Source organism: Symphalangus syndactylus, chromosome 2 (genome assembly GCF_028878055.3).
Source record: "Symphalangus syndactylus isolate Jambi chromosome 2, NHGRI_mSymSyn1-v2.1_pri, whole genome shotgun sequence".
Lineage (NCBI taxonomy): Eukaryota > Metazoa > Chordata > Mammalia > Primates > Hylobatidae > Symphalangus > Symphalangus syndactylus.
Window position 1 is genome coordinate 52,410,931 of NC_072424.2, and position 27,735 is coordinate 52,438,665.

Below are 27,735 nucleotides of genomic sequence, written 5' to 3' on the forward strand. Positions count from 1 at the left end.
CCCAGCCATCCCATTACTGGGTATATACCCAAAGGACTATAAATCATGCTGCTATAAAGACACATGCACATGTATGTTTATTGCGGCACTATTCACAATAGCAAAGACTTGGAACCAACCCAAATGTCCAACAACGATAGACTGGATTAAGAAAATGTGGCACATATACACCATGGAATACTACACAGCCATAAAAAATGATGAGTTCATGTCCTTTGTAGGGACATGGATGAAACTGGAAATCATCATTCTCAGTAAACTATCGCAAGGACAAAAAACCAAACACCGCATGTTCTCACTCATAGGTGGGAATTGAACAATGAGAACGCATGGACACAGGAAGGGGAACATCACACTCCGGGGACTGTTGTGGGGTGGGGGCAGTGGGGAGGGACAGCATTAGGAGATATACCTAATGCTACATGACGAGTTAATGGGTGCAGCACAGCAACATGGCACATGGATACATATGTAACAAACCTGCACATTGTGCACATGTACCCTAAAAAAAGTATAATAATAATAATAATAATGAAAAATAGCTAACAGACAACAGCAATATTCTGAACATTCAGTTAATTTACTATTTTGCCTTATTTTTAAGATTTCTTAGTGAGTATTTAATCTGTGATATATTATTTTTGTGAAAGTAGATATGATTTGGGGTCAATTATTTTTGTCTTTGAGAATGTTAGTATCATTTTTTTTTTTTTTTTTTTTTTGAGATGGAGTCTCGCTCTGTCACCCAGGCTGGAGTGCGGTGGCTCGATCTCGGCTCACTGCAAGCTCTGCCTCCCGGGTTCACGCCATTCTCCTGCCTCAGCCTCTCCGAGTAGCTGGGACTACAGGCGCCCGCCACCACGCCCGGCTAATTTTTTTTGTATTTTTAGTAGAGACGGGGTTTCACCGTGGTCTTGAGTTAGTATCATTTAAATAGTGTTATATAGTGTTTTTTTCTTTTTATTTCTATATAAATATAATTAATTTTGATAGAAACTAAAAAAAAAAAGAAAAAAAAAAGAGAACACAGCTGTCTTCTATTAAGTTAGACCCTGAAGAGAATAAAACAATGCCACTCTTTGCAATTTTTTTTTTTGTTTTGGAGAAGTCAAGTTTCAAAACATTTCATTTTATGTTAATATGTAATAGGTTGCTACTGGCTTATTTTTAATGAGTTAAGTATGTTAAATATTACTTAGCTTTAATTCCTAATACAGTAAGTGTGGATAGATATCGTACATAAAACAATATTCTTTGGGGTCCTAAACAATTTAGGGACCTCAAAAGCTTCTAAGAGTAAAGGGTCCCAAAACCAAAAAGTTTAATCACCACCAAAATAGATTATGTCGTCTTCATTTAAAAACCTTGCATAGAAACAGCTACATTTTTCTTTAATTTGCCACCTACACTTGGCTGATTACAAAACAGAAGTTGGTTTAGAGACAATAGATGATATTTCCTCCATAAAGAGAAGAAGGGGGGAGAAGGAGAAGCAGAAAGCAATATATGTGTTTTAGAACCAATGGTCAATAAGAGTATCGTGGAGAGGTATCTGTTTCTACAAATAAAATATATTTTATTTTTTCTTTATTTTTATTTTTTTGAGACAGAGTCTCACTCTGTTGCCCAGGCTGGAGTGCAGTGGCTCCACCTCAGCTCACTGCAACCTCTGCCTCCTGGGTTCAAGCAATTCTCCTGCTTCAGCCTCCCAAGTAGTTGGGGTTACAGGTGCCCACCAGCACGCCTGGCTACTTTTTTTGTAGGTTTAGTAGAACAGGGTTTCACCATATTGGCCAGGCTGGTCTCAAACTCCTGACTTCAAGGGATCCACCCACCTTGGCCTCCCAAAATGCTGGGATTACAGCTATGAGCCATGACATCCAGCCTGCACAAATGAAAGATCTTAAAGAAGACAGAACAAAGTGCCCACAGGACAATGAATATTGAATACTTGTTAATCATAAATATTTCTTAATTTCACACATGCCCTCATATTCATTGTTAGTTTGATAATCTTTTGTAATTCATTTATAGCAACCAGTTTTTGGGAAGTTGACAGCAGCTTAGTTCCAGAGGTTGTGGCCACCAAAAATGCTCTTCTTGGACCAGGAAGGGCTTAAAAATTTTTATATATCCAGGAATCTTAGTTTTATCACTCTGCCCACTCCATATCTTCTTGATCAATGTCCATGGAGGCTTATATATGGAAAAGTCAGAACACATTTGATTATAAAACGAATATTTAATTAATAAATATCCCACAGAGCCTGTTTAGATTTTAAAAGCTGAAAATCCAGGTCTCTGAAGAGTCATCTGGTACCAAAAGTTCAGAAAGCGATAGTCTCATTAAACTTAGGAAGTTCCCTTTGATTTGTTTGGAGTGAAGTATAGTCACCTGCAATCCTTCATAAAGTCTTCAGTCAGTTGTCTTCTAGAACTGTTTGCATGCACACATCAAAACACATCAGACTTTATGCTAAGGTGGCAGGGGATCTGTTTCATTAATCACCAAATAGAAAGAGCCTAGCAGTGGCCTGATGCGGTGCCTCATGCCTGTAATCCCAGCATTTTGGGAGGCTGAAGCAGGCAGATCATTGGAGGTCAGACGTTTGAGACCAGCCTGGCCAACATGGTGAAACTCTGTCTCTACTAAAAATACAAAAAAAAAAAAAAAAAAAAAAATTAGCCAGGCATGGTGGCAGGTGCCTGTAATCACAACTATTCGGGAGGCTGAGGCAGGAGAATCTCTTGAAACCAGAGGCAGAGGTTGCAGTGAGCCGAGATCACACTACTGCACTTCAGCCTGGGAGACAGAGCGAGGCTCACTCTCAAAAAAAACAAAAAACAAAAAAACAAAAAAACAAAACAAAACAGAGCCTCGCAGAATATCGGGCACGTAGTAGGCAATCACCACTGATTAAATAATCAGTTCAGTGAGTGAATGAACTCATTAGGCACTCTTCAGTTTACTTTCCCTTCTAATTGATCAGTCAGCACTCATTAATATCTCACTGCCATTCTTATCTTTTAATTAGAAAAATTACTGTCCTGTTCTGAAATTATCAAATTACTAATATACTATCATTAACAATTGCTATGACAAAGTTTTCTCACTGCAAACTATCCAATGAATGTTTGTTATTTACTAGCAGAACATGGCTTTATGCTTGCTCTTACAAGTTTAATAATAGGTAATATATATATTTTGACACATTGTAGGTCTCAGCAACTGGGACCTACTAGACATAATTCAATCTAACCAAACACTCAATATGTACAACACTCCATGGCATGAGCCTTGTACATAAAAGATCAACATATAATTTCCCAGAAATCCCCCAAGCGATATAAAAGTGTTTAAACTATGATTATACTAAAAAAATCACAAGCATTGTATGACGTTTTCTGAAAAACTGTCTATAAGTTGTTTTTAAAAAGTTATCCATGTTAATCTAGGTTCTCTACAAAACAGATGGCAAGATGGCGTTAAGTTTGAAAGAGATTTATTGGAGGAGATATCTGTGAATTATGAAGGAGGGGAGTAGGTAGGGTTTGACACCTGTGAAGGAGAGAGTGAAGGAAAGGAGTATGGGGTAGGAAGAATCTCAGACAGTAGCATGTTTCTAAGAAAATTCTGGGCAATCTAGTGGGAAGTCCTTGTGCCAATGTTGCCCATCAGGGGAGTGGGTCAGTGTTAATAGTCCTGCCATTCTCACTCATTGGCTGGGAACAGCAGGAATACAGTGGTAGATCCCATGGGGTAGCAGCTAGGGTTCTCAGTCAACTCTGCTTCTCACAGGAGGAGATCTGGGTGATGCATTTCCATGGCTACCGCATCATCTTTTGTAGGTACCAAATTGACAGTCTTCAAGTTTTTTCATGAATGTTTGATAGACATACAGACCACAAGTGTTTTCATGCCACCAAATTTTACCTATATATTTGATACTGTAATAAAACATGTTACTATTAACAGAGGTTAAGGCAGGAGAATCGGGAGGCTGAGGCAGGAGAATCGCTTGAACCAGGGAGTCAGAGGTTGCAGTGAGTGGAGATTGCACCACTGTAGTCCAGCCTGGGGACAGAGCAAAAAAAAAAAAAAAAAAAAAATCTTTCCTCTCACAATGCCTAGAGACTTGGAAAAATACATTCATAATTTAAAGAGAGTTAACACTTACTGAGAAGTATGTACTGTACTACACACTGCTCTAAGTGGCTAACATGTTGTGTTGGCTAATTTTATGTGTCAACTTGAGTAGGCCACAGGGTACCAGTTTAAACATTGTTTCTGGATGTGTCTGTAGGGGTGTTTCTGAATGAGATAAGCATTGGAACTGGTGAACTCAGTAGACTGTCCTTCCCAATGTAGTTGGGCATTATCTAATACATTGAAGGCCTGAATAGGACAAAAGGTAGAGGGAAGAATTCACTCCCTTTTTCTTGCCTCACTGCTTGAGCTAGGACACCTCTTCTCATCTTTTTTGCCCTCAGACTGGATTTATATCATAATTCCCCTGGTTCTCAGGCCTTTGGACTCAGACTGATTCACATCACTGGCTTTTTTGGGTCTTCAGGTGCTCAGCTTGCAGATGGCATTATCATGGACTTCTCAGCCTCTAGAACTGCATGAGCCAATTCCACATAATTTCTCTCTCTCCTATTGAAGAACCCTGACTAATACATGTTATTTATTCATTTAATCTTCTCAACTTCCCTGTGAAGTGAAAGTGAGACAGGAATAATACAGGGTGGTCACAGAAGAGCAGAAAATTCCAGGCAGCAGTTTTACAGGATTAGCAAAAAGGAAATTGTTGAAATGGCTGCATAAACTAGGGGCTGATAAGATCCTGAAAAGCCAGGGTGTGAGTCAAGTTGGCTAAGACTGACTGGACCCAGCATGGCACTGGATATGACCTAGGTTTCACCTAGGACCTCATTATATGCTCATTAACATACTAAAGCACACACAGAGAGTGCCATGACTATTCCGGGAACACCTGTATTTGGTGTAAAAGTCGGTGGCACCACAATTCCAAGAAATCTTCACCTTTTTCCAGGAATCTTCATGAATATTCCACCTCTTGGTTATAGAAACCCATGAAGGTAGAAGCTCTAAACTCCACTGAGTCACTCTCTCTTGAGTATGCCCACACTCCCCTTTCTTGAATGCGTGCTTTTCTTTTCTCTGCTTTTTATTTTTTTTTGAGACAGGGTCTTGCTCTGTCACCCAGGCTGGAGTGCAGTGGCACAATCTTGGCTCACTACAACCTCTGCCTCCCCAGTTCAAGTGATTCTCCTGCCTCAGCCTCCCAAGTAGGTGGGATTACAGGCCTGCACTACCACACCCAGCTAGTTTTTGTATTTTTAGTAGAGACGGGGTTTCGCCATGTTGGCCAGGCTGGTCTTGAACTCCTGACCTCAAGTGATCGACCCGCCTCAGTCTCTCAAAGTGCTGGGATTATAGGCATCGAATATGTACTTTTTACTTTGCAATAAATCTCAGTACTTTCACTATTTTCTGACTTGTCCTTGAATTTCTTCTCATGATGGTATCAAGAGCCTGGACATCAGCTGGAGTTAAGGTCCCACCAGTGTTTGGGGACCTCCTGCAGCCCACCAGTATCAAAAGTATTATTATCTCCAACTTACACATAAGGATATTGAAGCACAGAGAAGTTAAATAAGTTATCCAAGGTCACATAGGTAGTAAGAAGTAGAGTCAGAATTTGAACTCAAGTGATTGGGTAATTAATTAAGTCACTGGCTCCAAGTTAAAGATTTTCTGTTATTATTGTGGCCTTCTCAAACTATAATGTATTATTTAACTCACATGTTAAAAGCCACTATCCCCTAGCACACAGCAACACAATCATTTTTTAAAAATTATTTATGTGTCCATTTTATAAAAAACTGATTAATTTAAACTGAAAAATGATGAAGTAAAGGCCTACAGCTCTAAAAATCATTTCTAGGCTGGGCACGGTGGCTCACACCTGCAATCCCAGCACTTTGGGAGGCTGAAGCAGGTGGATCAACTGAGGTCAGGAGTTCGAGACCAGCCTAGCTAACATGGTGAAACCTTGTCTTTACTAAAAATGCAAAAATTAGCCAGGTGCAATGGTGGGTGTCTTTAATCCCAGCTACTCAGGAGGCTGAGGCGGGAGAATTGCTTGAACCTGGGGGGGCGGAGGTTGCAGTGAGCTGGGATAGTGCCACTCCACTCCAGCCTGGGTGAGAGAGAGAGAGACTCTCAAAAACAAAACAAAAAAAAACCAAGAATCATTTCTATACTCATTAAATTAATATATGTTAATGAAAAAATATTTTCCCTTTCCTATTTTTTTTTTTTTGAGATGGAGTTTCACTCTTATTGCCCAGGCTGGAGTGCAATGGCGCGACCTCAGCTCACCACAACCTCCACCTCCTGGGTTTAAGCCATTCTCCTGCCTCAGCCTCCAGAGTAGCTGGGATTACATGTGCATGCCACCACGCCTGGCTAATTTTGTATTTTTAGTAAAGGCGATATTTCTCCCTATTGGTCAGGCTGGTCTCCCTTTCCTAATTTATAGCAGCATATTTTCTTTCAAAGCCATTATATATATATATATATATATTTATTTATTTAAACACATTATAGAAACTACACGACACAAAGGATATAAAGAAAGAAAATAATCAGAAATAAGTTAATTGAGATGTACATATTCAGAAAACAATATTGAGGTTAAAGAATAAGCGACTTAAAAATCAATACAGCGTCCTTTTCGTTCCCAATCTCCATATCGGGTAGGTTCTGGGCCCCTGGGTCCACCTTTTTCTTTGGTCACTGGATTAACATCATCTGGAAATTCTAAGGAAAACGAGATATAAATAAAGCAGTTAATGGAGGCAGGAAAGGCCTTATAGTCAATTTAATTTAATTTATTTATGTATTAATTATTTTTTGAGACAGAGTCTCCCTCTGTTGCCCAGGCTGGATTGCAGTGGTATGATCTGGGCTCACTGCAACCTCTGCCTTCTGGGTTCAAGTGATTTTCCTGCCTCAGCCTCCTGAGTAGCTGGGATTACAGGTGCACGCCACCACGCCCAGCTAATTTTTGTATTTTTAGTAGAGAAGGGGTTTCACCATGTTGGCCAGGCTGGTCTCAAACTCCTGACCTCAAGTGCTCTGCCCGCCTTGGCCTCCCAAAGTGCTGGGATTAGAGGCGTGAGCCACCAAGACTGGCCTATGGTCAATTTTAAAGACAGGGTTGCTGATAGGCTAGATCTTACCAACGTGGTTACCATGCAGTCTTTAAATGAACTGTAAATGTGATTCTTTTTTCCTGAGTTTGAGAAGAGAATACAGAGTACAAATTTGTAAGACTTGAAAGGTCCTGAAATAAGATTACTTTGAAAGAGTCACTTTGACTTAATGCCACAGTTTTCTGACCAGTAAAATGGGGAGAACAATCATACTTCTCTCACTGTGTTGATAATTAAACAAGGTAATACATGTAAAGGGTTTAGCGTGGTGCCGGGTACATAGGAATGTCAATTAATCTTAGCTAGAGAATTACTGTTCCTCATCATAGGGTTTTGGCTTCAGCAACTGGTTGGCTGGTACTGCCATTTATAATCATAATAGTAATTATTCTTCTTAATACTATGTGTTCATAGTAGGAATCCCCATCACAAGCCAGGCTCAATTCTCAGCGCTTTATGTGCGCTAATCCATTTACTCTTCCTAACAATCCTGTGGGACAAGAATAATTATTGTTCCAACTTTATAGATGAAGAAAATGAGCCACAAAGGGTTAAGAAAGTTGCTTCGTATCACATAGCTTCTAAGTGATAAAACTGAGTTTGAATTCAGACATCCTGGCTGCAGTCTTGTTCTCAGCCCATACACTATACTGCTCTGTATATGGAAAAAACAGGAGAGGAACCAACTATTAGACAGAGCCCTAATTCTTTGTTTTGTTTTGTTTTTTGAGATGGAGCCTAGCTCTGTTGCCCTGCTGGAGTAGTGGAGTGGCGTGATCTCAGCTCATTGCAGCCTCTGCCTCCTGGGTTCAAGCAATTCTCCTGCCTCAGCCTCCCAAGTAGCTGGGACTACAGGCGCACACCACTATGTGCCTGGCTAATAACTGTACTTTTAGTAGAGATAGGGTTTCACTATGTTGGCCAGGCTGGTCTCAAACTCCTGACCCCAAATGATCCACCCACCTTGGCCTCCCAAAGTGCTGGGATTAAAGGCATGAGCCACTGCACCTGACCCCTAATTCTTGTGTGTGTGTATGTGTGTGTGTGTGTGTGTGTGTGATGGAATTTCACTCTTATTGCCCAGGCTGGAATGCAATGACATGATCTTGGCTCACTGCAACCTCCGCCTCCAGGGTTCAAGTGATTCTCCTGCCTCAGCCTCTCGAGTAGCTGGGATTACAGGTGTGCACCACCATGCCCAGCTAATTTTTTGTATTTTTAGTAGAGACGGGGGTTTTACTCTGTTGACCAGGCTGGTCTTGAACTCCTGACCTCAGGTGATCCACCCGCCTCAGCCTCCCAAAGTGCTGGGGTTACAGGCGTGAGCCACTGTGCCCGGCCACCTGGCCCCTAATTCTTAAACTATATCTATTTATTTATTTATTGTGGGCACTCTCCCAACACTTCCCATTCTTTCCCAGATTTACATTATCTTCAGCAATTATCACTAATTTAGTATATTTTTAAAACTTACTTTGATTATTGTCTGTCTCTCCCACTAAAATGTTAAGCTTCATTATGGTATGATTTTTTTGTGTGTTTTATCCATTGCTGTTTCAGCGTTTGGCTCACAGAGGATACTTAATACGTATCATACGGATGAATGAAGAGATTTATTCTCAACCTCATGGCCATCCTGGGGGCAGACAGTTTCATTCATTTATTCCACTATTACTCCACCAAGCCCTATGATAGCATGTAAAGGTGGGGTGAGGGATACAGTAGTGACCATGCAATAGAAGGCCCCTTCCCTCATAGGGCTCACAGAGTACTGAAGTAGGCCAAAAAAAAAAAAAAAAGGCAAACAAATACATACAAGAATAACAAACTCTCGCAAGGCTTTAAAGGGAAAGTGCAAAGTGCCCTATCATCTCAGTTTCTTCTCATAAGGGCATTCTAAGGCAGGTGTTAGAAGGAAACTGAAACCCAGAGAGTAGAAGCCTCTGAGAGCTCCAGTTCAAACCCAGAACCTAAGTATCCAAACCCCATGGTTACTTAGGTCTCTCTCACATTCAATCCCTAGAGAAGTCAGTTATACTCCTGAGACACAGACCAAAAGGCAACTAGACTTTTGGGGGCATGGGTGTCACATTCCCTCAAGGTGGGTATTCTCTGCTGAGGTAGTCATCGTAGCTACTTACAGATGTTAAAACCTGTTCTACTGAGGAAGCACATAGCTTGGACTCTGGGAGAAGGTGTAGGGGCCAAGGAGAAACATCCTCCTTGCCCTCTGAAGGTCTGCCAAAAATCAACTGACAAAAGACAGATTAACAGAAGAAAAGGCATACGGCTTTTATTTTATCCTGCATAGCACAGGGAAACTGCAGGAGAATGATTACCCAAACTATATCTCTTCAGAAAACTAAATGATCTTCACCAAAATCATAAAGCCCCTCTATAGGCAAAAGAAAAAGGATACAGAATTTACCGTGAAAATTTTTCAAATATTCATTCTTTTATTCTTGTTATATTGTGAATAAACTCTCCCCCATACTCATCATCATTCTGTTTTCAAAAGAATTCCATGCTTTACTGCAATGCAAGTTGGCTTTTTCCTACTCTACAAATTCCCTCGAAGGCCTCTAATGGAAGTTCTTCTTTCTCACATATCTCTGTGGCTCACTGGATGTCTTAGCTTGAGCTTCCATAACAAAATACCATAGACTAGGTGGAGTAAACAGCAGAAACTTATTTTCTTACAGCTCTGGAGGCTGGGAGGCTGAAATCAGGGTGCTAGCATGGTTGGTTCTCATGAGGGCTTTCTTCCTGGCTTACAGATGGTCACTTCTTGCTGTGTCCTCACATGGCGGAGAAAGAGAGACAGCAAGCTCTCTGGTATCTCTTTTTATAAGGGCACTATTCCCACCATGAGGAGATTCCCAACAGCTTTATTAAAGTATTGTCTGCTAATAATAAAATTCACCCATTTTAAGTACGCAGTTCAGTGAGTTTTAACAAATGTCGACAGTCATGTAAATAACACAAAGCGTAAAACAGTTCCATCCCGGCCGGGCGCGATGGCTCACGCCTGTAATCCCAGCACTTTGGGAGGCCGAGGCGGGCGGATCACGAGGTCAGGAGATCGAGACCATCCTGGCTAACACGGTGAAACCCCGTCTCTACTAAAAATACAAAAAATTAGCTGGGCGAGGTGGCGGGCGCCTGTAGTCCCAGCTACGCGGGAAGCTGAGGCAGGAGAATAGCGTGAACCCCGGGGGGCGGAGCCTGCAGTGAGCCGAGATCGTGCCACTGCACTCCAGCCTGGGTGAAAGAGCGAGACTCCGTCTCAAAAAAACAAAAAAAAAACAGTTCCATCCCTTCAAGAGTTACCCTACTCTCATGATCTAAACCTAATTATCTCCCAAGGCCCCATCTCCAAATACCATCACCTGGGGGGTTAGAGCTCCAACAGATAAATTTTGGGGGAACATAATTCAGTCCACAGCACTGGGGAAGAAAGAACAGGTCAAGATGTCCCTGCTCCTCACTGCTATTTCCAGCCTCTCATTCTAATGCCACACCTCTACAGCCTTTCCTTTTTGGAATTCTTACCATTTACTTATCCAGTGCTTTTCTCTAGTTTTATAATAAACTCAAAGATTCTTCCGTCTTCATGGATGGGATCAATATCTGGTTCATAGTTTCATCTATCTCTCCCCATCATCCCTAATATCAACATCCACATTAGTAAATCATCACACATCGAGGCCACAGAGGTCACCAATCTCTTTCCTGATGACTTTCATATCTACTTCTGCTGTCCGCTGGACTTTATTATTTTTTGAGTATGTTCCTCCTCCAAATCCTACACTCTTCTGAGCACTCTTCTTTCTGACCACACCCTTGTATCCTTCCATGTCTCTTCTTCCTCACATTTGTTAACCTAAGTTTTGCCCTTATAATAGCCTACAGTTTTCTGAAACTTTTTGTTCTCACCATTACCACCCTGGTTCCTGCTCTCAGTGTCGAATTTTAGAACTAATGCAACAGAATCCCTCTTCCACATTATACTATGTGAAAGGAACCAGACACCAAAGACTACATATTGTAGAGTTTCATTTATATAAAATCCTAGAAAAAGCAAAACTACAGTGATAGAGAACAGATCAATGGTTGCTGGGAGGAGGTGGGGACAGGATGAACTGCCTTGTACCTCTTTAGGGGACAGAACTATTTTACACTTTGTGTGGTTTCCATGGCTGTAAACATTTGTTAAAACTCACTAGCCAGGCGTGGTGGCTCATGCCTGTAATCCCAGCACTTTGGGAGGCCGAGGCGAGCGGATCACGAGGTCAGGAGTTCGAGACCAGCCTGGCTAACACGGTGAAACCCCATCTCTACTAAAAATACAAAAATTAACCGGGCGTGGTGGCAGGTGCCTGTAATCCCAGCTACTCGGGAGGCTGAGGCAGGAGATTCGCTTGAACCCAAGAGGCAGAGGTTGCAGTGAGCTGAGATCATACCACTGCACTCCAGCCTGGGCAACAGAGCAAGACTCCATCTCAAACAACAACAACAAAAAAAACCTCACTCAACTGTATATTTAACATGGGTGAATTTTATCATATGCAGACTATATTTAATAAAGCTAATTAAAACAACCTCTATCCAAATACATTTCCTCACTGCTCACTGCATAAAGCCCTTACACTGTAACCTGGGATTTCAGGCCCTCCCAGATTTGAGCTGAACCTGCGTGTTTAGCTTTATATTCAATTAATCCAAGCCTGTCTAACCCATGGTCCACAGGCTGCATGTGGCCCAGGATGGCTTTGAATGTGGCCCAACACAAATTTGTAAACTTTCTTAAAACATTGAGTTTTTTTGTGTGATTTTTGTTTTGTTTTGTTTTTGTTTTTGTTTAGCTCATCAGCTATTGTTAGTGTATTTTATGTGTGGCCTAAGACAATTCTTCTTCCAATGTGACCCAGGGAAGACAAGAGATTGGACATGCCTGTATTCATCGAATATATATATAATTTACACTGAAGCCAAAGAGGCCCATTAGCTGTGTCTTATAAGTGTTAATGTTCTGCAGCCTCTTTTTCTTTGACCATAGCTTTCTCCAGTTATTTTGAAATGTCTCCTCACCACACCTTATCTACTTATAAAAATTTTACTTTTCCGGCCAGGCATGGTGGCTCACACCTGTAACCCCAGCACTTTGGAAGGCCAAGGCAGGTGGATCACCTGAGGTCAGGAGTTCGAGACCAGCCTGACCAACATGGTGAAACTCCGTTTCTACTAAAAATACAAAAATTAGCCAGGTGTGGTGCCAGACGCCTGTAATCCCAGCTTCTCAGGAGGCTGAGGCAGGAGAATCGCTTGAACCCGGGAGGCAGAGGTTGCAGTGAGCTGAAATCATGCCATTGTCCTCCAGCCTGGGTGACACAGCGAGACTCCAACTCAAAAAAACAAAAAATTATTTTTCCTTAGACCCCAGCTCAAATGTTATCTCTTTTGTCGACTTTTCTCTGATCTTTTTGTGTATCTCTTATGCTAGTTACCACATGATGTCCTGTTCATCGTTATTTACATTATCTCATCTTCCTTTCTTATTCATCTTTATATCAAGCAGGGTGCCTAGCTACAAACATTTTCCTTTATGATCTTAATAATGAAATCTACTCTTTTCAAGGAGACAATCCACACAGTTTTCTTAGAATAAAGTACATACTAGAGGCAGGGAGACAAGACTAGAAGGAAGGAAACAAGGAAGCAGAGAGGCTTGTTAGGAGACCAGTGGAGCTAGAAACAGCTTGAATTTGGGCCTTACTGGTAGGATGAGTAAGAGGGAATAAATTTGAGAGATGTTAAAAGGGTAGAAGCAACAGGACTTGGTTAGTGATCAGTCACAGGAGACAGGAAGAGGCAAGAGTGAAAGATTATCCCCGGATTTCAGGCTTGGGTGACTTGGCAGATGGGGTGGACTGGAAATCCAGAAGGAAGAGGAGGATATGAGATCAGGCAGGTGGGAGGGCTGAAGGTGAGTTGGAACAATGGGTACAGGATGACTTTAGTTTTAGAAATATTAATTTTGGACTTCTGGAATGTGCAAAGAAAGACATTCAGGAGGCAAATGGAGATAGGAGGGTGATGCTCAGGAAAGAGGTCTGATTATAGGTATAAATGTATGAATCACTAATACATAGGTGATATTTAAAATCATTTTAAGCCGGCCATGGTGGCTCACGCCTGTAATCTCAGCACTTTGGGAGGCCGAGGTGGGAAGATCGTTTGAGCCCAGGAGTTCAAGACCAGCCTGGGCAACATACTGAGACCCTATCTCTTAAAGAAACAAACAGAAAAATTAGCCAGGTGTGGTGGTGCGTGCCTGTAGCCCCAGTTACAGGAGAGGCTGAGTAGGGAACCCCAGGAGGTTGAGGGTGCAGTGAGCTGTGATGGCGCCACTGCACTTCAGCCTGGGTGACAGAGTGAGACTCTGCCTCAATCAATCAAATCAATCAAATCATTTTAGGGAAATATGAAATCTCCCTTGGAATACTTAGGGGGCTAAGAACAGAGGCCTGGCAAATACCCACATTTAGATGTTGGTCAGAGGAGCTCAAAAACGATCCCAGGAAGAAATTGGTGAAGAAATAGGGTGAGAAACTAAAGAAAGCATGCCAGGAATGGTGGCTCACACTTGTAATCCCAGCACTTTGGGAGGCCGAGGCAGAAGGACTGCTTGAGCCCAGGAGTTGAGGCCAGCCTGGGTAACATGGCAAGACCTTATCTCTACAAAAAAATTTTTTAAATTAGGTGAGCATGGTGGTATGTGCCTGTGGTCTCACTTACTCAGGAGACTGAGGCAGGAGGATAGTTTGAGCTGGGAAGGTTAAGGCTGCAGTGAGCCATCTGTTCATGCCACTGCACTTTAGCCTGGGCAACAGAGCAAGACCCTGTCTCAACAAAACAAAACAAAACAACACACACACATACATACACACACAAAAATGAAACTAAGGAAAGCATAATGGAAATCAAGGCAGGAGATTTCCAGAAGCAATAGTTAACACTGTCAAAGGTTGTGGATTGTTCAAATAAAACAAGGATTGAAGAGTACCTGCTGTATTTGGTGATGTTTGTCAGAAATTTCTAAGGGATGGTAGGTTCAACATAAACTTGAGTGATACAAGACTTATGCTGAATGCCTACCATTATGTCAAATAGATGATCAGCTTTTGAAATGTGCTGGTTTTTGCTTTCTTTTTTTTTTTTTAACTGTGGTAAAATATATATAACATAATATTTCTCATTTAACCATTTATAAGTGTACAATTTGGTAGTATTAAATACATTCACTGCCAGACACAGTGGCTCACGCCTGTAATCCCAGCACTTTGGGAGGCCGAGGTGGGTTGGTCACTTGAGGTCAGGAGTTCAAGACCAGCCTGGCCAACATGGTGAAACCCCATCTCTACTAAAAATACAACAATGAGCCAGTGTGGTGGTGTGCCTGTAATCCCAGCTACTCGGGAGGCTGAGACAGGAGTATTACATGAACCTCGGAGGCAGAGGTTGCAGTGAGCCGAGATTGTGCCACTGCACTCCAGCCTAGGTGAAAGAGTGAGACTCCATCTCAAAAACAAAAACAACAACAAAAATACATTCACAAGGTTGTACAACCATCACCACTATCTATACCTAAAACATTTTCATCTTCCCCACAATGAACTCTGTACCCACTAAACAATGACTTCTCCCTTAGTCCCCGGAGTCCCTGATAGCCTCTATTCTACTTGCTGTCTCTATGGATTTGCCTATTCTAGGTACCTTATATAAGTGGAATCATATATTTGCCCTTCTGAGTCCAGCTTATTTCACTAAACATAATGTTTTCAAGGTCCCTCCATGTTGTAGCATATATTAAAATTTAATTGCTTTTTACGACTGAATAGTTTTCCACTGGATGTATATGCTACATTTTGTTTAACGATTCATTTGTTCGTGAACATTGGGTTGTTTCCACCTTTTGGCTACTGACTGTTAATAATACTATGAACATAGTTACAGAGATATCTGTTCAAGTCCCTGCTTTCAATTCCTTTAGATACACACCTAAAAGTGGAACTGCTGGGTCAAATGGTAGTTCTATGTTTGATTTTTTGAGGAATGGCCATACTGTTTTCCACAGCGGCTGCAACGTTTTACATTCCCACCAGAAATGCCTGAGGGTTTCAATTTCTCCACATCCTTCCCAACACTTGTTCTTTTCCATTTTTTTCTATTATAGCCATCCTAGTGGGTATGAAGTAGTATCTCATAGTTTTGATTTGCATTTCCCTAATGATAATGATGCTGATGCTGAGCATCTTTTCATGTGGTTGTTGGCCATTTGTACATTTGTATACCTTCTCTGGAGAAATGTCTACTCAAGTACTTTGATATTTTTTATTTTTATTTTTTGTAGATTACTGGAGTTCTACACATACACACATACATATAATATACACATATATCTGTCATTTATTTATCATACCTCATTATTCATACAGCAAAATATGTAAGTTAAGACTCAAGTGCTTTGCTATTTTTGACTTTTTGTTGAGTTATTGGAGTTCTTTATATATATAATATGTGTACATTACATATATAAAGTGGTTATATTTATTATACCTCATTATTCACATAAGACCTTCTTTGATACAAATAACATAACCTTCTTTGATACAAATAACATCACCTTCTTTGATACAAATAACATCATTTATTTGTATCAAAGAAGGTCTCAACTTATATATTTTGTTATGTGAATAATGAGGTATAATAAATAAAACAAACATTATCAAATACCTGTCAGAGTCTTGAAAATCCTTTTTATTAAGAAATCTACATGTACTGATGGTCAATATGGTGATTTTACTCATTGTTGAAATATGCTTTATTACTACAGAATTTAAGCAATAACATATTTCTTTCCTTTCACTCATTTTCTCAATAACTAAAACACTTTCCTTGATACTTCAAAAACTGAGAGGTGCTTTATTATACTTACTTTCCAGTGGTTCTTTCTCTACGTGGGAATCCTCTGGTGCATCAAAACGACCTTCTGGTAACTTCGGCTTCTTAAGGGACTGTTTGACAAGTTCAGACTTTCCTCCTTGAGAAGAACTTGTTTTCCTCAGAGAATGACACAGAATGGGTGATCCTAGAAGAGTGGAGATAATAGAAAAATAGGAGCTGTTCATTTATTCCACTTTAAACATTTATAACATTTTATTTTTTTTTAGTTTATACATTCACATTTCTCAAAGTTCAAAAAGTACAAAAGGACGTAGAGTGAAAATTCTTCCTTCCTCTCCAGCCATTTCCCTTCCTGGAAGACCACCAGTATGAAAAGAAGGGCTATGAAATAAATTAGTTAATCGTTATCAATATTGCAGAAACTTATATTAAAACATTAATTCCTATCTGAAGCAATGCCAAAAAACCAGGAGTTCAAATATTAAGAGTAACTTAGTAGTACAAACTTTTCAACGACAATATTTAGTATTCAAATCTCTAAAAGTCAGAAGTGGCTACATTTAAATCCTAATCAAGGTCCTCTTTTCCTGTCAACTAAAACTTAAAGAATACATCAAGTTGGGCACGGTGGCATGCACCTGTAGTCTCAGTTACGCAGGAGGCTGAAGAGAGAGGATTCCTTGAGCCCAGGAGCTCAATTCTAGTCTGGATAACATAGTGAGACCATGTCTCTAAAAAAACATTGTTTTATGGGGAAAGAAGTCCCTATTTGATAAATGGTGCTGGGATAGTTGGCAGCTATGTGCAGAACAATGAAACTGGACCCCTATTTGTCACCACACACAAAAATTAACTCGAGATGGAGTAAAGATTTAAATGTAAGACCTCAAACTGTAAGAATCCTAGAAGAAAACCTAGGAAACACTCTTCTGGACATTGGTCTTGGGAAATAATTTATGACTAAGTCCTCAAAAGCAACTGCAACAACAACAACAACAAATTGACAAATGGGACTTAATTAAACTAAAAAGCTTTTGTAGAGCAAAAGAAACTCTCAACAGAGTAAACATACAACCTACAGAATGGGAGAAAATATTTGCAAATTACACATCTGAGAAAAGTCTCATATCCAGAATCTATAAGGAACAACTCAACAAGCAAACAACAACCGCACTAAAAAATGGACAACAGACATGAAGAGACATTTCTCAAAAGAAGACATACAAATGGCCAACAAACATATTAAAAAATGCTCCACATCACGAATTGGTAGATAAATGCAAATTAAAATCATAATGAGAGACCATGTCACATCAGTCAGAATGGCTATTATTAAAAAGTTAAAAAACAACAGATGCTGGTGAGGCTGTAGAGAAGAGGGAATGCATATATACTGCTAGTGGGAATGTATCTTAGTTCAGCCACTGTGGAAAACAGTTTGGAGATTTCTCAAAGTACTTAAAACAGAACTATCATTTCACCCAGCAATCCTGTTACCGGGTATATACCTAAAAGAAAACTACTCATTTTTCACACCAGAAAGACACATGCACTTGCGTGTTCACTGCAGCACTATTCACAATAGCAAAGATGTAGAATCAACCTAGGTGATCATCAATAGTGGACTGGATAAAGAAAATGCGGTACATATACACCATGGAACACTATGCAACCATAAAAATAATGAAATCATGTCCCTTGCTGCAACATAGATGCACCTGGAGGCCATTATCGTAAGTGAACTAATGCAGGAACAGAAAACCAAATATTGCATATTCTCACATATAATTTTCTAATTCTACAGAGTGAAACACTGGATACTCAAGAACATAAAGAAGGCAACAACAGAAACTGGGTACTACTGTCAGGGAGGGAGGAAGGGGATGCAAGGGTTGAAAAACTAACTTTTAGGTACTATGCTCATTACCTGGGTGATGGGATTATTCGTATCCCAAATCTCAGCATCACACATATACCCAGGTAACAAACCTGCACATGTACTCCCTGAATCTAAAATAAAACTTGGGATTTTAAAATATACTGGGTGTCTGCAACGCGTAAATGAGATAATTTTCACTCTAGTTTCTAAAGAGAGTTGAACTTTGAGTGCTATGAAAGTTATCCAAACCCTCGTTGGGATAATATTCAGCAAGGGCAAAACCACAGGGAAAAAAGTGATCTCAGTGTTAGGGGTTTCCAGCTTCCTAAAGAAACTGCTTTAGAAGCAGATAAATTTGAGTACAGTTCTAGCTACACTTCTGTGGCAAACAGAACAACGGCCTCAAAGATCATCAGAATCCAACACCCAGAATCTATGAATAGGTTTGGTTACATGGTGAAGAATTTTGGTAGCAGACAGAATTAAGGTGGCTAATCAGATGACCTTAAAACAGGGAGATTATCCAGGATTATAGGGTGGGTCAATGTAACCACAAGGGTCCTTTAAAAGGGAAGACAGGGTTGGAAGACAGACCAGACCCGATGTTGCTGGCTTTGAAGATGGAGGAAGGGGGCAAGCCAAGGAATGTGGGCAGCCTCTAGAAGCTAAAAGAGAGAAGGAAATGGATGTGGCCTCCAGAAGGAACACAGCCCTGCTAACTCTCTGGTTCCAGCTCAGTGAGACCTCTTCCAGACTCCTGATCTCCAAAACTGTAAAATGTGTTAAGCCACTAAATTTGTGGTAATATGTTATAGCAGCAATAGGAAACAAATGCAACCACTTACTAGGTGTTGGATGTTGGTCAAGTTACCCTTTCTGTTTCCTTCCCTCTAAATAGAAAAATTACAGTACCTATCACATGAGATTGCTGAATAAACGGGACAATTTATGCATTTAGTATAGTGAGAAATAGTATTTATTGTTATTTTGATGGAATTATCTGTAAACTCTTGACAGCATTACATATTAGAATGTTTTTTTCATTACACATATTTTTCTCATATTCTAGTCATCACTACATAACCCTACCTTGTTTAAAGAAACAGACACAAACACATATGCATACAAGTGGTTAAGATAAATACGTGTATGTCTGTGTATGTGTACACATTGAGCAAGTGCATCAATAACTGGAGCCTAACTCTGGGATGTAATAAGTTAATTTGTGTAAGGGTTTCTGGTGAAGAACAGAAAACTGTTATCTTGGGGAAAGCAAGGAGGAGCAAAGTGTAAGTTGGAGAAACTGGTCCCTAATATGACCTTGCAGACTTCTGAAGGACTTTATCTGTAGAAAGAGGGTTTACAAGGAAAAGCTGAAAGACCAGTTTTCTCAAGGGACTCTGAGGCCATTGGAAACATAAACAGAACTATTTGTGTAGTCAGGTAACAGTGTGACAGAACACAGGGGAAGATAATGCCCCTCATTTCTGTACAGTAAAAGATAAGATGGGACACTGTGCTCCTTGGTACCTGCAGGCTTTACAGCTTTCGACACAAGTGTGTGCACATCATCCTGCCAGGGGTGTTGGTAGTGAAGCACATACGAGTAGCTTCAAAGGCAGACCAAAAGGAGCAAGGGCGCGCCAGATGAGGAGCTAAGCCCAAGGACCACTCCTGTTAATTCTGCCTATTAAATAGCAGGTGTTAAGCAATAGTAACTGTATTCATGTTAGTATTACATTTTGGCTATCAGCAGACTTTTGACCACCTCGACTACACGGGAAATAGCTGACAAACTTAAAACAAAAGCCTCTTTTAACAACATCACGAAATAACAACCATAAAGCCCATCTCTTCTACTTCAAGGGGTGGTTTGACTTTATCCAAACCTATTTAGAATTGTGTTTACATGGACATAATAGACAAGAAGAAAACCTTCTAAAAGAAGAAACAATAAAAGCAAAAGAATGACTCTCTCTCTCTCACACACACACACACACACACACACACACACACAAACAACACACAACTCAAAACTTTTGTCTCTGGTAATTTGATAAATCAGAAATGCCAAAACTCTACAGCCATAAAATACCTAAAAAGGTAAAACAAAATCAAACGTCTTCTAAATCAGAGATAGAACCTTTACGAAAGTAAATAATGATAAATTGAAAAGACAGTCCAGTGAGGTAAACACAAAGTGAAACGGCTACACTTACTGTGTCTTTCTTTTCTTTTCTGAACAAAAAAAAATTTAGCCACTACACCCAGCTAAGTTTTTGTATTTTCAGTAGAGACAGAGTTTCACCATGTTGACCAGGCTGGTCTTTTTTTAATTTTTTTTATTTTCAGACACAGTCTCACTCTGTCCCCTCTGAGATGGTGCCACTGGAGTGCAGTGGAACCATCTCAGCTCATTGCAACCTCCACTTCCAGGGTTCAAGTTATTCTTGTGCCTCAGCCTCCCGAGTAGATGGGATTACAGGCACCCACCAATACACCGAGCTAATTTTTGTATTTTTAATAGAGATGGGGTTTCGCCATGTTGGCCAGGCTGGTATCGAACTCCTGACCTCAAGTGATCTGCCTGCTTTGGTCTCCCAAAGTATTGGGATTATAGGCATAAGCCATGGTGCAAAGCCTTCTTGTGTCTTTCTTGCCTAGATCTTAGGATACAGAGCTTTCAGGACAGCAGGGAGATGAGAGTCTCTTAAACTCAAGCAAAATAGAAAGCACAGGAGAAGCCAGGACTCAGGGAGCCTCACATACTGAGAAAAGAAAGTGAACTGGAAGACTTTTGTTGTTTTTTGAAACAGGGTCTTGCTCTGTTGCCCAGTCTTGAGCGTAGTGGCAGAATCATGGCTCACAGTAGCCTTGATCTCCTGGGCTCAAACCATCTTCCTGCCTCAGCCTCCTCGGCAGCTGGGACTACAGCCACACAACACCATGCCCAGCTAATTTTATTTTTTGTAGAGATGGGGGGGGGGGCGGGTCTCACTATGTTGCCCAGGCTAGTCTTGAACTCCTGATCCTCTTGCCTCCCAAAGTGCTGGGATTACAGGTGTGAGCCACGACACCCAGCTGAAAGATTTAAAACAGAGATAAAAACCACCTGGGGGATTCTGTTAAAATGCAGATTCTGAGTAGTTCTAGGTGGGACTTGTGATTCTTGCATTTTTAACAAGCTCCCAGGTGATGCTTATGATGCTGTTCCAAATAGCAAGGAACTAGAAGAAAGACAGTTAAGGAAGGAAAAGTGTCTACTTTAACCTTGGTTCTGAGTAAAGATGTGAAAAAAAGAAGCCCCTCTGAGATTCTGAAGCCACTGGCTGACCCACACCTGTGTTTAGGCCTAACTACACACTAGCTGCATCTTCCAAAAATCCCTAAGCATCTTTTTTTTGAGATGGAGCCTTGCTCTGTAACCCAGGCTGGAGTGCAGTGGTGTGATCTCAGCTCACTGCAACCTCCGCCTCCCGGGTTCAAGCGATTCTCTTGCCTCAGCCTCCCAATAGCTGGGATTACAGGCATGTGCCACCATGCCCAGCTGATTTTTGTATTTTTAGTAGAGATGGGGTTTCACCATGCAGGCCAGGCTGGTCTTGAACACCTGACTTCAGGTGATCCACCCACCTTGGCCTCCCAAAGTGCTGGGATTACAGGCATGAGCCACCGTGCCCGGCCAGCCTAATCATTTTTCATCATCTCTTTTTGCTTAATTACTTTTGGCTTTGCAAAAGTTTTTTTTAGGCTGAGCACAGTGGCTCACACCTGTAATTCCAGCACTTTGGGAGGCCAAGGTAGGAAGATTACTTGAGGTCAGGAGTTCCAGACCAGCCTAGCCAGTAAGGTGAAACCCCATCTCTACTAAAAATACAAAAAATTAGCTGGGCGTGGAGGTGGGCACCTGTAATCCCAGCTACTTGGGAGGCTGAGGCAAGACAATCACTTGAACCAGGGGAGCAGAGGTTGCAGTGAGTGAGATCACGCCACTACACTCCAGCCAGGGCAACAGAGCAAGACTCTGTATTAAAAAAAAAAAAAAAGAAGAAAAGAAAAAGAAAAATTAGGCCAAAAAAAAAGAGAAAGAAAAACACAGAAATTCAGAAATAACAAACCTAAAACACACACAGAGCCACGAGTCTGAACAGAGGAATGTAATTGTATCAGTAATTATAAGGGTAAAGAGACTACTAGTCTGCAAAACAACAAAAAACCCCATACAAACAAACCAGAAACCAGCCATATGCTGTTTATGTGAGATGCACCATTTGCATGTTAAAAAAAAAAGCCATGGAAAATGGAAAAATAAGATAATAAGAAAAAAATGAATATAAAAGATAACATAATTTACAATGTAAAAATAACTTTCAATGTAGTCTTCATTTTTTAATTGATAAATATTATATACATTTATGGTGTACAGCATGTTTGAAATATGTATATATTGTGAAATAGCTAAATCAAGCTAATACATGCCTTAACTCACATATCTATCAATTATTTGTGATGAGAAAATTTAAGACTTTCAGCAATTTTCAAGTATACAATACATTAACTATAGTCACCATGTTGTACAATAAATATCCTTTGCATAACTTATAATAAAGAAGATCAACAATAAACAAAGGTTGGTGCTCTGAAAAGACTGAAAGTGTTCCAGCCTGGCCAATATGGTGAAACCTCGTCTCTACTAAAAACACAAAAATTAGCCAGACATGGTGGTGCACGCCTGTAATTCCAGCTACAAGGCTGAGGCAGGAGAATCACTAGAACCCGGGAGGTGGAGGTTGCAGTGAGCCAAGATTGCACCACTGCACTCCAGCCTGGGCGACAGAGCAAGACTTTGTTTCAAAAAAAAAAAGACTGAAAGTATTGTAAAACCTTTGGTAAGGCTACTATAAAAAAAACAAGAGAAAGCAAAATAGGTAATATGAGAAAAAGAGAGTACATAATTATATGGAGAGCAGAAAACTAAAAAAAAATACCAGAAACTTTACGCCTATATATTGAAACAATACAAAATGGAAATCTTTCCAGAAAAAGTTAACTTACCAAAACTGACTTAAGAAGAGGAAACCTGATAAATATAATAATAACCATTGTAGAAGTTAAACAAGTAATTTAAAGTCTTCCCTCGAAGAGAAGAGCAGGTCTAGACAGTTTTGCAGGTGAGTTGTCACAAACCCTCAAGGAACAGATAATTCCAATCTTAAACAAAATCTAACAAAGAAGGGAAACGGGTGAGTAGAATCCCCAATACATTATATGAGGCTAGAATAACCTTAATATTAAAACCAGGGAAGGCCGGGCGCGGTGGCTCACACCTGTAATGCCAGCACTTTGGGAGGCCAAAGCAGGCGTATCACGAGGTCAGAAGTTTGAGATCCGCCTGGCCAATATGGTGAAACCCCGTCTCTACTAAAAATACAAAAATTAGCTGGGCGTGGTGGCATGCACCTGTAATCCCAGCTACTCAGGAGGCTGAGGCAGAAGAATAACTTGAACCCAGGAGGTAGGGGTTTCAGTGTATAACAGAAGAAAATTACAGGCCAATTTCTAAACAAAATATAAGCACAACAAATACAACATTATATTTAAAAATATAACCACCATGATCCTTTGGAATATTTTCTAGGAATGCAAGTGATTCACTATCAGAAAAATCTGTAACTTATCACCTCAACAGATTAAAGCAGAAAATGATAAACACCTCAGTAAGATGAAGAAAAATCAGTTCAGTAAACTTCAAGATTTATTCATCATTAAAAAACAAATACAAACACATAAACAAAAACAAAACAAAATCCCAAAACTCTACATAGAAAGGGACTTCCTTAACCCAAAAAGGGTATAACTGTAGCTAATACCACATTTTTTTTTTTCCATGTTCCATGAAATTTTATTTCACAAAGGCTTGGACTCTGAAGACCCACAGTTACGGATCATTAAATCCAGTAAGTAAATGTAAATCCAAAATAAAGAGTTTTAACAAAAACATAAGACAGTGATTTTTTTTGTTTAAAAGAACAGAGTTATTTGGGAGATAGCTAGAACTCTTCCCTGAGGATTCGTTTATAAAACATGCCTTAAAAGTTATTAGGAGATGGTGACTTAAAAAAAAAGTAGCAATTTTATCTAAATGACTGCAATATCACACCTTAATGATAAAATACAAATGCATTCCCTTTATAATCACAAACAAGATAAGTATGCTTGCTGTCATCACTTCTAGTCAACATGGTGCTGGAAATCTGAGCAAAGAAAAGAAAAACAAAAGAAAAAGATATAAGGATTAGACAGGGAGGGCGGGGGGCACGGTGGCTCATGCCTGTAATCCCAGCACTTTGAGAGGCTGAGGCGGGTGGATCACTTGGCTAACATGGCAAAACCCCATCTCTAAAAAAAATATAAAAATTAGCTGGGTATGGTGGCGCACACCAGTAATCCCAGCTCCTCAGGAGGCTGAGGCAGGAGAATCACTTGATCCCAGGAGGTAGAGGTTACAGTGAGCAGAGATTGCACCACTGCACTCCAGCCTGGGTGACAGAGCAAGACCCTTTCTCAAAAAAAAGGATTAGACAGGGGGAAACTAGACTGTCACCATTTGCAGATGATATGAATGTCTATGCAGCAAAGTCCCCAAAATCTGCAAAGTAAATTATTTAAATTAATAAGGTAATTTAGATACAGAATCATTAAGCATCATGTTTCTGTACATAAACAACAGCCAGAAAATAATAAGATTTATTACAAAGTTATGGCTATAGTTATCAAGACAGGTAGTATCAGCACAGGAATAGACAAATAGGTCAATGGGACTGAGAAAAGAGCCAAGAAATAAACGTATGCATATATGTATAAGTAAACTTGATTTATGATGGCTGGCATTATATCAGTAGGGGAAAGGTCCTATAAATACATGAACCTGGGACAAGTGTTTGATATGAAAAAAAATGAAAACTGGTTTCCTGCTTCACACCATACACAAACATCAATTCCTGGTAGAATAAAGGCTTAAATGTGAAAAGCAAAAGTATAAACCTTTGAGAAGAAAATATAAGAGATTATGTCTATGACTTTAGGGTACAGAAGGGTTTCTTAGACAAGACCACAAGACAGTAACAATAAACAAAAGGATAAAGACAAAATTTTACAGATAAAATTATAAACATCTGTTTATTAAGATACCTTTTATATTGAAGCTGCATGGTTGCACATGCAGACCCATTATTCTATTCTGCCTAGTAGTGACAGAAACAAACCACAAATTGAGATATTTGACACTTAACATAACTAAAAAAGGTTTAGCATACAAATCTATGTAAAGAATATAAATAAGAAGCAATCTGTTAAGAAAAAAGGCCGTGCGCGGTGGCTCACGCCTGTAATCCCAACACTTTGGTAGGCCGAGGCTGGTAGATCAACTGAGTTCATGGCAAAACATTGACTCTACCAAAAATACAAAAAATTAGCTGGGCGTGGTGGTGGGTGCCTGTAATACCAGCTACTCGGGAGGCTGAGGCAGGAGAATCCTTTGAACTCAGGAAGCAGATGTTGCAGTGAGCTGAGATCTCGCCATTGCACTCCAGCCTGGGCAACAAGAGTGAAACTCCGTCTCAAAAAAAAAGAAAGAAAAAAGAGGTATTTCACAAAAAGTTAATATTTGAAAAGATGTTTTACTTCTTTAATCAAAGAAAAGCAAAATCACAACGAGGTGTCATTTCATCATCCTGTAGGCAGCCAAAAATTAAAACCTAAGGCAAAATTAAGTTTTGGCAAGTTTGTGGAACAACAGGAACTCTAATACACTGCTGGTAGAAGTGAAAATTGCTATAGAATTAGAAAATGCCGTTACACCTTGGCATCATATTGTAATATTGAAAAGACCTAGACCATACTCCAGGAATTCCACTCCTTCCACTAATGCACAAATAAGGTACACAACAATGTGTAGCAGCCAATCCTGGTGTTTCTGGAATTAACCAAATGTCCTTTGAGAAGGGCATTGGAAAATGTATCATATGTTCACACAGTTGAATGAATAACTACAACCTCAAACGTCAATGTGAATCAATCACAAAACGGCGTTAACTGAAAAAAAAATCAACAATATGAAACCATTTATATAAAGATTAAAAACACCAATTGCACAGTTGTATCAGGAAGCAGCAAATAGAGACCTCCTTGGCAATGGGGACTATTTCTTAAATTGGAGGATGAGTTCATAGATGCTGGTTGTGCTTTGTAGCTTACATGTGTGCTACGTGTGTGTGTGTGTATATATATATGGAATCATGCATAATTGTTTAAAACCAGTTAAAGGGGGGTTGTTGAATGAACCCTACAAAATTTTAACGTTATTACCTTGAGGTTTGGATAATGTGGGACTTTCACTTTCTGTATTATTTATTTCTGGACTATTTAAAACTTATACAATTAAGTAAAATATTTGTATTTGGGGAAAATGATTGCACAAAGGAAAACAAATTGCATAGAAATCCGGCGCCATTTGAGGGCAATAATTATGGTTTTCAACTTACATAACTTCTCCAGGTGTCACACATTAAAATTATGTTTTGTGGGCCGGGCGCGGTGGCTCACGCCTGTAATCCCCAGCACTTTGGGAGGCCGAGGCGGGCGGATCACGAGGTCAGGAGATCGAGACCATCCTGGCTAACACGGTGAAACCCCGTCTCTACTAAAAATACAAAAAATTAGCCAGGCACGGTGGCGGGCGCCTGTAGTCCCAGCTACTCAGGAGGCTGAGGCAGGAGAATGGCGTGAACCTGGGAGGCAGAGCTTGCAGTGAGCCGAGATTGCGCCACTACACTCCAGCCTGAGGGACGGAGCGAGACTCCATCTCAAAAGAAATAAATAAATAATATTATGTTTTGCATAGTCTGGGCTGCTAAGTGTATTATCTTGACAAAAATTTCCAACAATGGGTTTAAAAATGTTGGTTTTACTGAAAGCATGAATGCTTTTTCTGTACTAACAATTACTGGCTTCATCTAATTTACGTTATACTTATTTGCCTTTGGCTCACTTCTGCACTTTTCCCATTTTTAAAAGATAAACTGTAAACTGCCACAAATCCTTTTCTGCTGGAGCCTGGACCAGGAGTGCGGATTCCTGTAAATAATGATGTAAATAAATAAGTAAGTAAATCAATGACTCCCATTCCCAAAGGGCCTTCTTTTCCATTTTTCTCAGGGGCATCAAAGTGCGGTGTGCCCTGCGAGCTCCCACAGGAACAACCCGGAACGTGTGTGGTCCTGTAGGGCCACCGCGGGCTCGGTAGGAAGCGGACGTCCCGGGGGCTGAAAGGGCCTTAGCGATCTTCTCGCTCTAGTCCCACCCGAGACCCAGGGCGCTGCAGGGACCTGCCCAGGCCACCGGGTGGGCGGCTGGGCGGGAGAAGCTGGGCAGCCCCTGGCAACACCGAACGGCCGGGACACGCGCGGCTTCCTCCGCGGGAGGCGCTTCTCTCTGCGCCTGGGCCTTCACGACCCCTCCCGCGACCGTGGCCCGAGGCCAGGTGCTTACTTGCCGCTCTCCACGCAGTGGCCGAGACCCAGCTAAGCAACCAGGGAAGCCTCGATGGGGTCATGGCGCCGACTCCCCGAGCCTCCGCGCAGGCG

General features: G+C 40.6%; 1 protein-coding gene across 1 annotated transcript; it reads right to left on the minus strand.

Moving 5' to 3' along the window:
* Positions 1–3,486: 3,486 nt before the first annotated feature.
* Positions 3,487–27,735, minus strand: SDHAF4 (succinate dehydrogenase complex assembly factor 4). The gene is made up of 3 exons (XM_055257062.2): positions 27,641–27,735; positions 16,244–16,396; positions 3,487–6,850 (listed from the first exon to the last, which is right to left on the minus strand). The coding sequence occupies exons 1-3, from the start codon at positions 27,702–27,704 to the stop codon at positions 6,741–6,743; spliced, it is 327 nt and encodes a 108-aa protein (XP_055113037.1). The 5' UTR covers positions 27,705–27,735; the 3' UTR covers positions 3,487–6,740.

What these genes read in the sequence shown, in the direction of transcription:
- SDHAF4 (XM_055257062.2), bottom strand. Translation starts at nt 27,704, where the DNA reads ATGACCCCATCGAGGCTTCCCTGGTTGCTTAGCTGGGTCTCGGCCACT. An exon ending in CACTGCGTGGAGAGCGGCAA is followed by an intron (nt 16,397 to 27,640) that starts GTAAGCACCTGG and finishes CCACTCTTCTAG; the next exon opens with GATCACCCATTCTGTGTCAT. An exon ending in AGAGAAAGAACCACTGGAAA is followed by an intron (nt 6,851 to 16,243) that starts GTAAGTATAATA and finishes CGTTTTCCTTAG; the next exon opens with AATTTCCAGATGATGTTAAT.